This window comes from Chelonia mydas, chromosome 26 (assembly GCF_015237465.2).
Source record: "Chelonia mydas isolate rCheMyd1 chromosome 26, rCheMyd1.pri.v2, whole genome shotgun sequence".
NCBI classification, from domain to species: domain Eukaryota; kingdom Metazoa; phylum Chordata; order Testudines; family Cheloniidae; genus Chelonia; species Chelonia mydas.
The window spans coordinates 13,582,200-13,599,112 of NC_057859.1; the positions used below are offsets into that span (position 1 = coordinate 13,582,200).

The 16,913-nt window shown below is 60.2% G+C and overlaps 2 protein-coding genes across 2 annotated transcripts; one reads left to right on the top strand and one right to left on the bottom strand.

Moving 5' to 3' along the window:
* The first annotated feature begins 1,025 nt into the window (after positions 1-1,025).
* LOC102932316 (antimicrobial peptide NK-lysin) lies at positions 1,026-6,734 on the top strand. The gene is made up of 6 exons (XM_027829684.3): positions 1,026-1,184; positions 2,561-2,691; positions 4,913-5,023; positions 5,309-5,480; positions 5,806-5,941; positions 6,510-6,734. The coding sequence occupies exons 1-5, from the start codon at positions 1,130-1,132 to the stop codon at positions 5,817-5,819; spliced, it is 483 nt and encodes a 160-aa protein (XP_027685485.2). The 5' UTR covers positions 1,026-1,129; the 3' UTR covers positions 5,820-5,941; positions 6,510-6,734.
* A 930-nt stretch (positions 6,735-7,664) lies between these two features.
* MYL7 (myosin light chain 7) lies at positions 7,665-15,112 on the bottom strand. The gene is made up of 7 exons (XM_037886290.1): positions 15,063-15,112; positions 13,996-14,106; positions 13,060-13,135; positions 9,847-9,951; positions 9,007-9,085; positions 8,113-8,161; positions 7,665-7,836 (listed from the first exon to the last, which is right to left on the bottom strand). Exons 1-7 carry the CDS (start codon positions 15,063-15,065, stop codon positions 7,735-7,737), a joined length of 525 nt encoding a protein of 174 aa, XP_037742218.1. The 5' UTR covers positions 15,066-15,112; the 3' UTR covers positions 7,665-7,734.
* Between the last annotated feature and the right edge of the window lie 1,801 nt (positions 15,113-16,913).

The window sequence follows — 16,913 nt, forward strand, 5'->3', positions numbered from 1 at the left end:
AAGCTAACATGCATTAGGGGTAGACCTAAACGGGGGCCAGGTTATCCCACATCTGCTACCATAGGGTACTTACTCCTTCCTCTGCAGCATCTGATGCTACCACTGTCACGGACGGGCTACTCTGCTGGCTGGATCTCAGGCTGATCCAGTTTGACTGTTCCTGTGACTTGCAAAAAGCCTTTGGCAAAGTCCATAACAAGAGGAAATCGATCAGTCATAGATCGGAGGGGCAAAGTGCTGGCACAGCTTGGAAACTGGCCGACTCACTACTGATTAATTTTCGTGATGACCATCAGTGACCGGCAGGTGCCATGGGGGGAAGGCTGGGGGGTCTATACTAGGTCCAGCTTAGCTCAGTATATTAGAAGGCGTCTCGGACGATTTGATCATGCCAGATATAACTCGCGGTGGACCCATGCCACAGCGCCTCGGCATGACACCGGTGCAGTGACGCCAGCTTGGACCAAAGCAGCTGGGAACAAACGGAGATGAACCGCGGGGTTCTGCTCGCTGAGTGCAGAGGCCACCACTCGCCTGTGAGCGAACAGACGGAGGCCCGGGCTGGAAACCACCAGCTGTTTCTGCAGTTGTTTCCACCTGCCTGGTGCTGAGCTGTGGTCCCCGCCGGGGGCCGACCCCCCCAGCCCGGGTGAGTCAGAGAAGCCAGCGGCTGCAGTGAGGAGCCTGGGAACCGGGAAATCACCCCAAACCCACCCAGCTGCAATGAAACCCCCTGCTGGTTGGGCTCCCGACCCGGTGCTGCCTTGCTGACACAAACAGGAGCGGGCCCGAAGGGGAAGATACCAGGGCCCCAGGGATGGGGAGCAGGGAGCCCACGAAGGAGGCAGGGGGAGAGGAAGCCGGCCCCCAACAGAGCAGAACCTGTGGTGGTGGCTGCCTTCTGTGTCTGGTTAGTTTCTGTGGCGAGCATCTCTGCAGAAAGCCAGGGGCGTAGGAGGAAGGAAGAGCAGCAGGGGTCGGAGGGAAGGGGGGCGGCAAGACCTCAACACTCCTTTTTAAGGTCTCTCTGGCTTTCAGATGCTCCTACTGGCCCAGCCAGACCCCTCCGCCTCCTTCACTTGGGCTATAAAAGCCACTGCGAGAGCTCTGGCCGGCCATTCCAGCTTCAATGGCTCCAATGGCTTCGATACTCGGCCTCTCATTGCTCTTCGCTGTGGCCACAGGTAAGAAGCAAGGGAGGGGTAGGCTTGCTTTCCATTCCCCCCCACCCCCATGTCCATTGCCAGGCCCCAGCCGGGAGCCAGCCAAGAGCACCGAAGGGTTTTAGGAGCCAAGCGCTGCTAACAGGCAGGTGCATCTGCTTCTGGACCAGCGAGATGGGAGGGGGCAAACGTCGTTATCGTGCGAAGGGCTCTGGGGTTTGCCGGCCGGCCAGCCGCAGGTCAGGCCCAGCCACGCCGGTTAGAACGACGATTCAATCCATTTGCTCATTTCGCTTGCGCCCCGGCTGCTCGGATCAGGTGATTAGATCAGCGTCTCCGCTTTCCTTTCAGAAAAAAAGGGAGTTTCTTGCTTTTGAGGCTGAAGAGAAACATGTGGGCCCCAAAACTTGCCAGCCCCAGAAGGCCAATAAAAATACCCCCCCTTATTAATTTGAAATCTCATGATTTTGGAGGCCAGATTCCTGGTTTTTAGACCCTCGGGGCTGACCGCTCTGGTCCCTGAGCTAGAAGAACCCACGGAGCATGTCACCAGAGTCGGGCAGGAAGGGAAGCCAGTGAGCTGCTTTCAGATTTCCCTGCCTCTTCCTTTGATGCCTCTGGTCTTGGGTATTATCAGAGGCAGGATCCTGGGTGGGCTGGGCCCTGGTTCTGCTCTGGTCTGCCAGGTCCCACCGCGTTCCTATGGACAAGGCCCCCACATATTGCAGTGCAGCTAGACCACGTTTGCGTAGCTCGTCAGCTCCTAGGGCAGGGGCTGTCTTTTTGCTGTGTGTTTGTACATTGCCTGGCATAACGGGGTCCTGGTAATTCAAATACATTATCATAATAATATAATGTTCCTCTCGAGGATTTTGGGATGCTCCAGACAGCAACAGATCCCGCTTAGCCCTTCCTTTTGGTATTTATTATTAGAACGGCTCCGTTTGATTTCTTGCGCGTTAATGGACAGGCTAATGAATGACCCACTGGGGCAGACCCCCCCCCCCCGGCATAACCCCACGAGAATGAACACAGTCACACCCAGGAAGACACGGGTTCTGTACATCCCGGAGAACCTCTGATCCCATAGCCTGCCCTTGTAGGGTCTCTTTGTATCTTGAGACAACCCATCGGCAAGGTGGAGCCAGCCCTGTCCCAATGAGACTGACGCACGCTGCATGCAGAACCTGTTGTTATCTAGAGCTGAAGATTTACCCAGCTGAATGGCAGAAAGGCTGACCGACCAGCTGTGGGGCTGGCCGTGGGGACAGAGCGTGACACACCAGCTAGGGGTTGGGAGGTCACGTTCTCCTGGGGGCAGCGCTCCTGGGCCAGCGAGAGGGTGTTACAGGTCCGCAGGGCTTTGCCCCCCTCCCACTTGTCTCTTTGTTGGGCAGCGTTGGCCGGGCAAGATTTGGTTCCCACGCGATGTTTGCAAGGACCCAAGTTCTGGTGCCAGGATGTGGCCACGGCTGTCGAATGCCAGAGGGAGCAGTATTGTACGAGCCTCTGGGCCGCTGTTCCTTGGGTGAGTACTAGAGCCGCGTCCGTCTCTCCTCCCCCTTTCCTCGGGGGGTGCTGGAGCCGCGTCCGTCTCTCCTCCCCCTTTCCTCGGGGGGTGCTGGAGCCGCGTCTGTCTCTCTTCCCCCTTTCCTCGGGGGGTGCTGGAGCCGCGTCCGTCTCTCTTCCCCCTTTCCTCGGGGGGTGCTGGAGCTGCATCCGTCTCTCCTCCCCCTTTCCTCAGGGGGTGCTGGAGCCGCGTCCGTCTCTCCCCCTCCCCATTTCCATGCCTTGTCCCTTCCCCACTGGCTGCCCATGCAGGGGGCGAGGGGAGGGGAACTGACTGCAGTTGGGTGACAAAAGGTGGGGCAAGGGGCAGTGCAGAGGGGTGCTGGGTGCCCAGCCTGGGTGCTGAAGGCGCTCGGGGCTAAGGGAGGGATTCTCTGGGAGCGGAGCTCAGCAGGGCCCAGAGAGGGGCCTCAGGAGACACAGGGATGAAATTTCCTGAGCTCTGGGCTACCGGGTGCAGAAGGAGTTGGCTGGTTTGGCAACGGAAGGCGGGGGCCTGGATGAGTCAGAGAAGCTGGGGAGGAGCGGAAACCCCCTTCCCTGGTCTCCTGCTCTGCATGGCTCCCAGCCCAGCTGCCTGCGCCCGCCTCCCAGTCCTGCAGTGCCCAGGTGGGGCAGGGAGAGGGGGTCAGGGCAGCTGATGGAGCGGAGCCAGGAACGATCCCTGCTGCGGGAGCTGCTCCTGGCTGCAGCGGAGGTGGCAGGAGCCGCTTACGACCCACGGGGGGGTCAGCCCAGCCAGCTGCCCCCCTCCTCTCCTTGCCCCCCAGCACCAGGGAGGAGCTGAGGTAGCTAGTGAGGCAATGGCAGGAGCCAGCCACTGCAGCAGCCCTTGCACTCCATGGCCCAACGACTACGCTCCCTGCTTCTGACCCCACTGCCCTCCCTTATCCCATCCCCCTTGACCCCCACCCCAGGCCAAGATAGGCAAAACTTCGATCGTGTCGGTGAGGAAGGGTGGCCCAGTGGTGGGGGCACTGCCCTGCCACAGGCTTCCTGAGTAACCTTCAGCAGGTCACTGTGTCTCTCTGTGCCTCAGTATCCCTGCCTGTAAAATGGGGCGCATAGCACAGCCCCGCCTCCCGGGGGAGTGGGAGTGGGGGTTGAAAGGATAAATGTAGAGCTGGTTTTTTTTCCCCCCATGCAAAATTTCAAGTTTTCAGCAAAAATATTGAAAACCCTCATACGTCACTTTTGCAAATGCCGCTGCGGTGCCTCATGGGAGTTGTAGTTCGGGTGCCTCAGGCCCTCAGTCTCCTCTAGGGGCTGACTGGACGACATCTCCCATGATGCACTGCAGCCTCGCCTCTTCCTGCGGCTGCCTCTCCCCGGTGCCTCATGGGAGTTGTAGTTCGGGTGTCTCAGGCCCCCATTCGCCTCTAGGGGCTAACTGGACTACATCTCCCATGATGCACTGCAGCCTCACCTCTTCCTGCGGCTGCCTCTCCCCAGTGCATCATGGGAGTTGTAGTTCGGGTGCCCCGGGCCCCCAGTCTCCTCTAGGGGCTGACTGGACTACATCTCCCATGATGCAGTGCAGCCTCGCCTCTTGTTGCGGCTGCCACCTCTCCCCGGTGCCTCCTGGGAGACGACGTTCCGCGGGGGAGCCCGGTCCGCAGAGGAGGCTGGAAGCAGGAAGCACCTGACCTGCTGCTCCCAGGAGACACTTTGGCATCGAAATATTGTGGGCGCTCCGTTTCTTTGGATGAACAAGCGGGAAGCAGACGCTTTCCAGGGAGCATTTCGCCGAGTCGAAAACCCAGTTTCCCCCCGACCCGCAGCTTCAAGGGGAACTGTTCAACCAGCCTTCATAAACACACTGACGATTGCGCGGCGCTCGGAGATTGCCTTTGGGGGCAGGGAGCGCGTCATTTTGTTCTGCGTCTGTGCAGCGCCTGGCACTGGGGCCCTGCCCCATCGCCACCTTCCTCAGTGCTCCTGCACCGCGAATAACGACTAGGAATAATAATTAGGGCTGGACGAGCGATTGAGATAGATACTGGCGGGGATACTGCTGCCCTGTGGTCAGAGGAGGTAACAGTCGAACACCCGGCCCAGCCCCGCTGAGAACCCCTCTGGGGCTGGGCGTCGTCCCCCGGTTAGTGCCGCCCTGGGCCTGGCCGCACTGGGTCCTGGTCCCACAGCTGCACTATAGGGCCTCTCGGTTCTCTCTGGGACAGTGGGATCAGCTGGAGGAGGAAGACGAGGCTCGGCCCCCCGCCAAGAAGTGCAAATTCTGCACCCAGATTGTGGATAAGCTCAAGTCGTTAGCTGGCGATGATCCCGACGAGGTAAGTCACCCAGTGCTGCTTGCACTGCGGGTTGGCCTGCCCAGTGGTTAGAGCGGGGGGGCGGGCCTGAGGAAGTGTGTGGGGGGATGAGGAACGGTGGGATGAGGAGGGAGAAGATGTGGGGGGGAAAGGAGAGGGCGTGACGGTGATGGGAGAGTGGGGAAAGAGAGGGAGAGAAGGGGAGCGGACCGGAGGATGAGTCCCTGGCTGATGGCGAAGTTATGGGAGAGCAAAGGGTGGGCGGAGCGCGGTGCCATAGCTCACGGGCCAGGGGTCTCGCCGCAGGACGCGATCAGCAAGGCCCTGAACTCCGTGTGCAGGGCCGTGAGCAGACGCCAGGCCCGGATGTGCAAATCGCTGCTGAAAAAGTACAAAGATCAGCTCACGGATGGACTGCAGAATGGCGATGAGGCCGGAGATATCTGCACCAGCATCAGATTGTGCAAGGAACCCCCAGGTGAGAGCACGAAGGCCACAGTTCATCCCCCACGGGAAACTTCGGGCCAGGCTCCTCGAGGCTTCTCCCAGAAACATGGACTGGGCTGTCCCTCTCCGGCCCAGCAATCGCCCCCACCCCAGGAACTGTCCCCTGCAGAGTTCACCCCCTCCCGCATCTCCAGGGATCCTCCCCCGACTTGCTCTTCCCCCATCCCCGTGATTATCCCGCTAGGGCTCAGCTGCCCCCCCGGCCCGGCTCTGAGGTGCCACACAGAGGATGCCTAGGCCTCCCTGCCTGGGGGGCTGGAGCTGCTCTGACCCGGAAACGCTGGCTTTCCCTCCAGAGTTCTCGAACTGATGCCCGCCGCTTGCCCCGAGGCCACGCCAATTCCCCAAAGCTTCTCGCTGCTGCTGCTGATGATTGTGCCCACCTGCACTGCACAGAACTGGCTGGATGGAGCATGGCATGGGGCCAGCTGGGTATGTGATTCCCCCAAGGCAGATCCCTGGGCTGGGAGAGCGAGGTGGAGAGCGGGACCCACTGGTGCTCGGGTCTGACCTATGGCACCATGTCGATGGAGCAGCAGCCGGGGCTCCTTCAACCCAGTGCCTCAGCCCGGCCCAGGCCGGTGAGTGCTGCGGTGTCTCCGGGGCCCACGTGCTCCTTGGTCTATGATGCCCTGGGCGGGGTGGCTGCACATCGGGGACCGGCAGAGCTTAAAGCAGGAGCTCACGGCTCCACCGCTGGGGCTGCCCCACGCTCATCTCTAGGGATCGGGCACGGAGCGGGGCCTGGAGCACACACTGACGGCTCCATGTGCCCACGGGGATGGGTGCTCTGGGGACCCGCTCACCAGTGGGTGCTCCGAACACCACCCAGGGTTATGAGCCCCAGGCAGTGCGGGCAGCGGGGGGCATATGGGGGGCTAGCCCAGTCGGGGCTGTGGAGGAGATGGGGGGTATAGCCTGGAGCTGAAGGCAGAAAGCAGGACCCTTCCTGGCTAAGCTCACAGGCTGACTGCCCCACGCTGCTGTCTCCCTCATCCAGGACCACTGCAGGCCGGAGCAGACAACCCGAGGACAGTGGCTCTGCCAGCCCTTGGCCATCAGCTTGGCTCTGGCAGTCTGGCATCTCTTCTGCTGGATATCGTGGGCTGAGCTGGTGCACATGGGCACAGCTCCAGGCCATGCCGATTTGCACCAGCCGGGCATCTGACCCCCTTTCTCCACCCCACTGCTTTTGGCTTCCTTGTGAATAAAGTGCTTTGGACAACTTGTCGCTGGTTTCATGCCCCTGCTGGGCAGGGAGGGCGGGCAGGTGGAAACGAGCCTTTCAGCCCCAGAGCTGCTGATGCTGCTTGAGAAGCATTTGTCCCAGCCACAATCCTGCCTCTCTCCGGTCCAACATCTGCATTTCCCTCCTGCGCTCCTTATCCCAGGGGCCCTGACGGCGTCACGGGCTGGCCGCGGCTCAGGTGGGGGGGAGGGGCCCTGGCCCCTGGCCCCTGCAACTCCTTCCCCCCTCGCCCGCCAGACCAGAGCTGGGAGCGGGGAGCAGGAAAGGGAGCGGAAGCTGTTGGCTCAGAAGAAGACGCGCCTGAGGAATGGTAAGCGCAGGAGGGGAAAGTGGCCACCAGCGAGGCAGAAACCGCCCCGGGTTCCGAGCTCACCGTGGCGGGAGATAAGGGACGGGGTGGGACATGGTGACTGTTGCGTGTTGGTCACCCAGCTCCCCTGCGCAGAGGAGCCTCTCAGGCCAGGAGACGATCCTGTGACAATCCTTCCTCTGCTGTGCCGGGGGGAGCCACCGCCAGGGTGTGGACAAGGGGCCTCCCCAGGGGCGTGAGCTTCGGATTCTTCCCCAGGCTGGTTCCCGCAAGGGTGGATTCCCAATGCCCCCTGCCTCCATCACGGGACAGCGCCCCTGCAGGGCTTGCGTCCTCCTCCGTCCCGGGGCCTGCCCGCCACTCCCCACCGTGGAGGAGGGCACCATGGGCTGCATGCCCAGCAGAGGCCCTTTGCATCCCAGTCCCCCACCAGTCCTTGTGCCAGGATCTGCCTGGCCTCTGCCAGTGCTTAGGGAATGGCCTCGAGCTGTGCCCGGCCCTTTGAAACAAGCCCTTAGCTTCCCTCTCCCCACTGGCCACAGACGTGGCCTCCCTCCATCCTGCCCCACTGGTCACACACACGGGGGGCTGTCTCGTTTGATGGGCTTGGGCTTTTATTTCAATGGGGCTAGGCGTGGGGCACATGCCGACTGGCCGCATCACCCGTCAGTCCTCCTTCTCGTCGCCGTGGGTGATGATGTAGCAGAGGGATTTGTAATCGATGTTTCCCGCCACGTCGATGGGCGTCACCGCGAACATCTGCTCCACCTGGGCAGGAGAGAGCCGGGGCGGGGACGTGAGCAGGGATCTGCTCCACCTGGGCAGGGATCCCAGCCACTTCCCGGGGCGGGGCCCACCGGGGAGGCCTCAGCCGGGGCACCAAAGATCTGAGCGGCTGGCGGGCACCCAGATCTGCCACGGGGGGCCGTGTGGTGCAAAGCCAGTGCAGCACGGAGGGGGTTCCTGCCAACCGGTGGGGTTAAAGGCAGGGGGAGCTCCTGGGACCCACACATTTGGCCGGGGGGAGAGCAGGGGCCGTCTCACCTCCTCCGGGGTGAACTTGTCTGCCTGGGTCAGCAGGAGCTGCTTAAACCTGCGAACGAAACAGGACGTGAGTGAGAACCCAGAGCCCTGGGTTTGTGCCCACTGCCCCCGGGGCCAGGCAGGGACTGGGGGGCTGGGGCCTAAGAGGGGGTAGGGGCCAGGTCGGGGTCTGACAGACAGGGCCTGGGAAGGGGCAGGGTGGGGGCTGGAGGGGGGCAGGGGCTGGGTAAGGTCTGGAAGGGGGGCAGGGTCGGTGGGGTGTGGGGGGGTGATTCCAGGGGCCAGGTCCCGCAGGGCTAGACAGACGTGCCCACTGCACACAGAGACTCTTTTTCACCCCACATTTCCCAAACGGGCCTCTCAGTTGCTGGGACCCGTGCAGCCCGGCTGCTCCCCCGCCCCGCGCCCCTTCCAGGGCTGCAGTTGTGGCAGCCCGCGCCGCCCCCCACGGCCGTTTCCCCATTGGGGCAGTGACTGGGGGGCCCAGCCAGGCCTCCTCCTGGCTCCAGCCCACTCCCCGTTTGGCCCAGGACGCCCCCGGCACTAGGGTGGCACAGAGCCGGCTCTGCTCCTGGCGTTGCCATTCACCGGAGAGGCCTTGCCCTGCCCCGCGAGCCATCGGGCACCTGGGAATCTGGCCCTGAGAGCCCAGCCTGAGGCACCCCGGGCTCTGATTTGCAGCCTCCACCCCCCCCCCCCATTGAGTTCAGTCCGATCTGGGGGCACGCAGCCCCCTCCCACCCCGAGACACCAGGCCAAGGGCCTCTCCACCTGGGCTCCCAAAAGCCGAGGCCCCAGAAGCAGAGGCCGCTCATGTCCCTTTGGGCCGAGGGGTGCTGGGTCCCCCAGGCCTGCGACTCCCCCCCGCCCCCGGCTTGGGGCGCTTTGACTCACTCGTCCTTGTTCACGTGGCCGGTTCCGCTGGGGTCGAAGAGTTTGAAAGCGTTGAGGATGGATTCCTCCGGGTCGGTGCCTGCGGAGGGCAGGGGGGCTGGTTGGCTCAGGATGAAAGGCCGAGGCTCCCCAGCCACGTTCCCCTGGCTCTAGGCCCCCCCATTCCTGCCTTGGGGCGGGGGCGCGGCGCTGCTCCTCTTCGCACGCCGAGCCTGCGGGGCAGGACGAGCCGACGACCCTCCCTCTCCTCAGAGGTGCCGGGAACCCACATTCCCTGCCTGCGCCCCGACTGCTCTGAGGTGCCAAAGCCACATCTCAGAGGGCAGCTGCAGCCCCCCCGTCCCCCCCCCCCAGGCCCATTGCTGGGTGGGGGGGTTGGGTTCCAAAGACCCCCGCAGGTTCAGCAGCAGCAGGAGACCGCAGGGCTTTTCCCGTATGGATCCCGTGGGGCCCGGCAGCGCTCAGCCATGGCTCACGCCCGGAGCCTGGGACAGGGCACCCGGCCACGCTGAGGAGGGGATGCCGGCGAAGCTATTGAGGGAATCGGTGAGGATGCTGCAGCAGTTTGGGGGCTAGTCTGGGATGCGGGAAACCTGTGCCACCCCAGTGTGACCTTGGGCAAGGCACCCAGTCACTCCGTGCCTCAGTTTCCCCATCTGTCCCGTGGGAATCATAACCCCGTGTGTGTGAGGATCAATACATCACGGAGGGTGAGGCGTTCGGATGCTCTGGCGATGGGGCCCAGGACGTCCCAGAGGAAAATAGAGCCCCGGTTCGAACGGGCCCCCTCCAGCTCTCGGCCCCATATGGCTCCCAGAGGAGGTGCAGCGGCCTTCTCACCATTCAGCTTCTCCCCAAAGAGTGCAAGGAAGACGGTGAAGTTGATGGGGCCCTTCCCTTCCTTCAGCATCTCGTCCAGCTCCTCGTCCTTCATGTTCAATTTCCCTGGTGAGGAGGGGAGACCCGGTGAAAGCCCATCTTCCCCAGGATGCCTCTGGCCCCCGCCCGGAGAACCGTTCGCTGTCCGGCGGCAGGAGTGGGCCCCGCCCCGTGGAGCCCTACTGCTGTACGGCGGGAGGCCCGGATCCCAGCACAACCCAAGCAGGGAGGTAGCTCCAGCCAGGGAGCTGGCACGTCATGCCATCGGATGACACAACCCACGCTAAGCTCTGTTCTCCCTCTCTGCTACCTCTGGGGCAGCGGCTGGCTCTTGCTGTGTGTCTGGGCAGCACCCGGCACGATGGGGGGCCCCCGATCTCTGTCAGGGTCAGAGCAGAGCCTGGCATGACAGTGGTGCCCCCGATCTCAGCCAGGGTGGGTGCAGGGCCCAGCACGACGGGTCCCCTTGATCTCAGTCGGGGTCTATAGGCCGATCTCCGTGGCAGCGTCGGTGGAGAGAGCCATCTCCGCAGAGCCCCCTTGCACCCACCCCCTTCGATTGCCTTTGATAAAAGCACCAGAAGGGCCGGGCTGGGATCCGAGCTGAGCCGGGCCCGCTGCTCGGGCTGCTCTAGGAGGCGGTGTGCTTCGCCCCTGAGCCGGGCCCCAGCCCCGCAATGGGAGGTGGGCTGAGCCCAGAAGCCGATGGCCTCACGCCCCCACAGTGCAGCCAAGCAGAGCCAGCCTTATCAGCGATGACGCATGGGGAGGAAATCACGAGATGCCAGGCTCAAGTGCCCGGTGGAAAGAGCGTGCTGGCTACTTAATCAGCGGCCCTGCCGATAAGCAGCCAGCTCCCGCTGTCAGCCGGGGGGGTGAGGGGCTGGGTATTTTTGGAGCTTCAGCTAGCTTCCTCCATCGATTTGTAACATAAAGGGCTCGTCTTGTTAGAGCTGTGCCCCCCGGCCCCACCCGCTCCCCGGCGGTGCAGGCTCCCCCAGCAGCCCACGCCCCCATTCACAGGTGCGTTACCCACTGGCCAGACCCTCCTTTACTGGGCACCAGCCCATGGGCCCGTGGTGGTTGAGAATTCCCTGCCTTTCTCCTGCTCCGAGGGCTCCCCTCTTCCCCAGGCCTAAGGGGTAGGGCCGTGCTCAGGGGGGGTGTGGGGGGGTGGCATCGGCACCACAGGGCTGAGGAAGCAAGAAGAAGCTTTGTTCCTGGGGTCCCAGCATAAGTGCAGGAGTCTCCCAGTTTTGCTTTGAACGAACTGAAAATTCAGCCCTTTTTTCGGGTCCTGTGTCTGTGCAGCACCTGGCGCCACGGGGCCACGGCTGGGGAACGAGACGCCAGGCTGATACACGGGAATACCAAAGCAAATCTCGCACAAAGCTGCCACGCCTGAGATTAAGGAATTTCAGACCCTTTCGATTCCAAGCGATGCACCGGGCCCAGGTTTGGACTGGTATGGAACTGGGGAACTCACTTCCGCAAGAGATCGGGACAGCAGGGAATCTCCGCTGCCTTCCCACCAGAGGGCAAGCCACTCAGAGTGGGTGGATGGGGATAGATAGATAGATAGATAGATACATAGAGTGGATGGGGATAGATAGATAGATAGATAGATGGTGGATAGAGGGGGTGGATAGAGGGGGTGTATGGGGATAGATAGATAGAGTGGATGGGTATAGATAGATAGATAGATAGATGGGATGGATAGGGGGGTGGATAGAGGGGTGTATGGGGATAGATAGACAGATAGATAGATAGATGGATGGATTGGATGGGGATAGATAGATAGATAGATGGATGGATTGGATGGGGATAGATAGATAGATAGATGGATGAATGGAGTGGATGGGGATAGATAGATAGATTGATGGAGTGGATGGGGATAGATAGATAGATGGTGGATAGAGGGGGTGTATGGGGATAGGTAGATAGAGTGGATGGGTATAGATAGATAGATAGATGGGGTGTATGGGGATAGATAGATAGAGGGGGTGGATAGTAGGGTGTATGGGGATAGATAGATAGATAGATGGAGTGGATGGGCATAGATAGATAGAGTGGATGGGCATAGATAGATATATAGATAGATAGATAGAGTGGATGGGGATAGATAGATAGGTAGATAGATAGATAGAGTGGATGGGGATAGATAGATAGGTAGATAGATAGATAGATAGAGTGGATGGGGATAGATAGATAGGTAGATAGATAGATAGATAGAGTGGATGGGGATAGATAGATGGAGTGGATGGGGATAGATAGATGGAGTGGATGGGGACAGATAGATAGATAGATGGAGTGGATGGGGATAGATAGATAGATAGGTAGATAGATAGACAGATAGATAGATAGATAGATAGATGGAGTGGATGGGGATAGATAGATAGATAGATGGAGTGGATGGGGATAGATAGATAGGTAGATAGATAGATAGATGGAGTGGATGGGGATAGATAGATAGGTAGATAGATAGATAGATGGAGTGGATGGGGATAGATAGATGGAGTGGATGGGGATAGATAGATAGATAGGTAGATAGGTAGATAGATAGACAGATAGATAGATAGGTAGATAGATAGACAGATAGATATAGATAGATGGAGTGGATGGGGATAGATAGATAGATAGATAGATAGATAGATAGATGGAGTGGATGGGGGGGGATAGATAGATAGATAGATAGATAGATAGATAGATAGATAGATAGATGGAGTGGATGGGGATAGATAGATAGATGGAGTGGATGGGGATAGATAGATAGATGGAGTGGATGGGGATAGATAGATAGATAGATAGATGGAGTGGATGGAGTGGATGGGGATAGATAGATGGAGTGGATGGAGTGGATGGGGATAGATAGATGGAGTGGATGGGGATAGATAGATAGATGGAGTGGATGGGGATAGATAGATGGAGTGGATGGGGATAGATAGATAGATAGATAGATAGATAAACAGATATATAGATAGATAGATAGATATGTCCTGACAGGTTTGTCATTCTTTGGGCACCTTTGTGGTCTGTGTTTGAAGCTTGCAGCGAGATCCAGGGCTGGGGGTTTGCTGAGGCCTGGCATTTCACGACAATGATTACTGGGGATAGCTTGGTGCCTGCCCCTGGCTAAGGAGCACTGGGAGGGTGGAGGGCAAGGTGCTCACTCACCGAGCTGGGAGTAGGTCTCCTTCAGGTCTGATTTCGTGATAATGCCATCACGGTTCTGGTCAATGCAGCTGAATGCCTGGGAACAGAACGAGACGCTGAGCCCTGGGGCCTGGGCCTGATCGCAGCCCTCAGCACTAGCCCCCTCACTCTCTCGGTAGGGCAGGACCTCTCTCCAGCTGGCATCTTCCCCTCTCCCTAGCCTTGCCCCAGCAGGAGTGGGGAGCTCCAGCCCAGCTTGCCATGGCTGAGTCCCTAGGTCACATTATTCCCTGCAGCTGCAGCACAGCTGACTTGCGAGTGTCACAATATTTGGCATTTCCCCCTTCAAGCTTCAGCTCCCGGAGTCAGGTGATTTGGGGAGAATGTCGGCTTTGGTTCCAAACAAGTACCTTGTGGTTGGGGAGAAGAGCTAAAAACGTGACCGTGAGAGGTTCAGAAACCATCCGGTCAATGCAAAGTGCGGTGTATTGCAAACTGTGTGAAAAGTCTGAGCTGTCACATTAAATTATAAGGGGATTCCTGGTTCTGCTTGCAGGCTTCGGGGGCTCTGCAGGGTAGCCTGCGATCTGGGTCCTGTGCAGTCAATCTGCCTAGAGCAAGGTGGGGTGAATTGGGCCTCTCTGCCACAGGGAGCAGCCTGTTTTGTCTCTCTCTGGTTTTGGTTCTTGTGTGTTAAGCTTCTGGATTCTAAGACATAAAGTCGTGCTATGCTACAGCCGTCCTGCAAGATGGCGGACGCTCGGGTTCTAGCTCGCTGTGTGTGTGCTGTGACTACTTGGGGTAGCTAGTGCTGAATACTCCCCCCTCTCTCTTTGCGAAGGCCACGGCCGTGACCCTGCTCTCACCACGGGCCATATCCCTGCGTGGGCACCATGTGCATTGCCCAGGCTCCCCGGCATGCTGGCGTTCATGCGCCATGGGCCGTGGCACCCTCACCTCCTTGAACTCCTGGATCTGAGACTGCTCGAACATGGAGAAGACGTTGGAGGAGCCCCTCTGGGCGCGCTTGGCGGCAGCTTTGCTTCGGGTCCCGGCTTTCCGGCTGGCCTGCAGGGGAAAGAGCCAATTAGAGTGCAGGGAGTCCTGCTGTCTCTGGCAGAGCCAATCAGAGCACAGGGAATCCTGCTGAGCCCAGCAGAGCCAATCAGAGCACAGGGAATCCTGCTGTCTCTGGCAGCACCAATGAGAGCACAAGGAATCCTGCTGAGCCCAGCAGAGCCAATGAGAGGGCAGGGAATCCTGCTATCCCCAGCAGAGCCAATCAGCGAGGAGCCCTGTGCCACATGCCAGCCCCAGCGAGGAGCCCTGTGGTGCGTGCCAGTGGGCACAAGCGGCGGAAGGGGAGCCCCACGCTGGCACGAAAGGTGCCTCCCTCTCCGGTGTCTGGGACCAGCGTGATTCAAACAAACAAACAGTTGTAAACCACTGATAACCCCCAGCACCTTCAAACTCCCGTCAAAGCTCTCAGGGGGCAATGGGGCAGGGGGAGGGAAGGGGCTCTCTAGGGCAGGTATCTGCATGGGGGGGGGCGGTCAGCTGCTAGTGGGTGAAGGGCTCTGGGTCTGGGGGGGCGGCAAGGGCTGGAGGGAGGCAGGGAAAGGTCCCCAGTAATCTCAGGGCTGCTGAGTTCTTCCCTTCCCTGCTTTCTTTGGCTGCACGTTCCCCACAGGGGCTGTAAGCTCTGGGGCTGGCAGTGGGGTTGGGGGGGGGGCTGGTGCTGACGATGGTGTTCTAGGGGGACAGCAGTGGGGCTTTGGGGTCTGCGGGCAGTACTGGGGCTGGGGGGGCTCTGACAATGGGTATCTAGGGGCTGGCAATGGGGCTCAGGGGGGCAGCAATGGGGCTCTGGCATGGCCCGGGCCGGTCCCCCCGAGTTAGTGTCCTGCCGCATGCCGAGGGGCTGCTCCTAGCGTGTGCCCTTGTCCCAGGATTTGGGGGGCTGAAGCTGTTCGAGGAGCAGGACGCTGGTTCCGGTGAGGGGCTGGGGGGCGGGGGGGACTCACCATCCTGCTGTCTCAGATCCTCCGCAGTGAGGGGGTGGCTGGGCTTCGCTATATACTGCTGCTTATCACCTCCGTGGCTAAATTAAGAGCAGAACAGGGGGAGAGCGCCAAACTTGGCAGTCCCGGCGCAGAGCTGGCCGGGGTGATAAGGGCTGGATGACAGCGACATTCCAGTGGGGTGGGCCCCGGGGAGCCGGCTCGAGCGCGATGGAAGGGGTCCCCAGGCGGCCTCGGAGCAGCCGGGGTCCTTATGCTGGTCACGGCCCGGGATTTCCCTTCCTCGGGAAATTCTGAGAGCGCAAAATTCGGTTTGGCTCCGAATCGGAACGAAACAAAGTCGAACGTTCCAGCGAAACGCAGCTTTCGAAACCCGGCGCGTGGTTCAGGTCGACTGGCCCGTTCTGGGGCGGGGGGCTGCAGCCGCTCGCTGGGACCCCCGCCGGACTGTTTAAACCATGGCGTTCTGTTATTGACACCGGCCCAATCCATACAATACAGCGGGAAACAAAAAGGAACCGTTCGATCCGATCGGGTGGAGACGGGACCGTCTTGAAACGCTTTGTCCACGTTGAGTGAGCAGCAGGGCCAGGGAGGCAGGGCGGCCTAGTGGCTACAGCGCAGCGCCGGGGGTGAGGTTGAACCCCAGCTTCGAGCTAGTCGTGTGCAGCCACATTTCAAAATGCGGGTGCCCCAGGTTCCGGGTTCCCCGCCTGGCGCACCCAAGTATGGAGGCCACCCGGAGTTGTTGCTGCTTGTAAAAACATTGCCCCAAGCCAGGCTGCTGGGAGGTCTGTGTGGGAAGCCCTCGGGAAACTGAGGCAGGTCGGAAGCTGAAAGTCAGCAGGGATGGTTCTGATTTACAGGGCCCCCCATGGAGACCCAGGCTGGAGAGAGGCTCCTGCCTCACGCCCGGCCTCCAGCTCCTGCTGTGAAGGTTGCTGAGGAAAGGAATGCTTTGGCCTCCCTCACCCCCCAGCACCGAGGGTGCTCTCCGCTGGGGTCACCTGTTTTGTCACTGGCATGCGGGCTTCCCTCCCATTCCCCATTGCCCTCCATGGCCTTCCCCAGCGAGCCGGAGAGAGCCAGCCATCGCGTGGGCTTTGGCCTTGGACACTCACCACTGAGACCTTCTCAGCCACTCCGGCCGGTGGGTGGGAGTCCCCCCGGAGCACGTTTTTGGAGGAGTCGCCTCCGAGCAGCTGAGCTCACCACAGGAGGAGCAAAGCATCGGCCTCCCCCCTGTGCAACGTGCAGACAGACCAGCCGGGGCCTGGGCAGGGGCTGGGTTCCTCCCAAACCTACCCACTGCTGCTCCTCTTGTTCTGGGCCTTTCAAAGGGAACTGAGAAGGGTACATCTTGGCGCCCGCACTGAAGCCGGCGCGGTTCATCTGGGCTTATGGCATCTCGGGTGCAGCAGCCCAGGTCCCTGTTAGCCAATACTGTAACACGAGACAAAAGGCTTGTGGTGAACTACGACCCCAGGACTCCCCGCGTACTTTGGTCTTTGGGCTAAAGCTCTGTCATAGAATCATAGAAGATCAGGGTTGGAAGGGACCTTAGGAGGTCATCTAGTCCAACCCCCTGCTCCAAGCAGGACCAATCCCCAATCAAATCATCCCAGCCAGGGCTTTGTCAAGCCTGACCTTAAAAACCTCAAAGGAAGGAGATTCCACCATCTCCCTAGGTAACCCATTCCAGTGTTTCACCACCCTCTTAGTGAAAAAGCTTTTCCTAATATCCAACCTAAACCTCCCCCATTGCAACTTGAGACCATCACTCCTCGTTCTGTCATCTGCCACCACTGAGAACAGCCGAGCTCCATCCTCTTTGGAACCCCCCTTCAGGTAGTT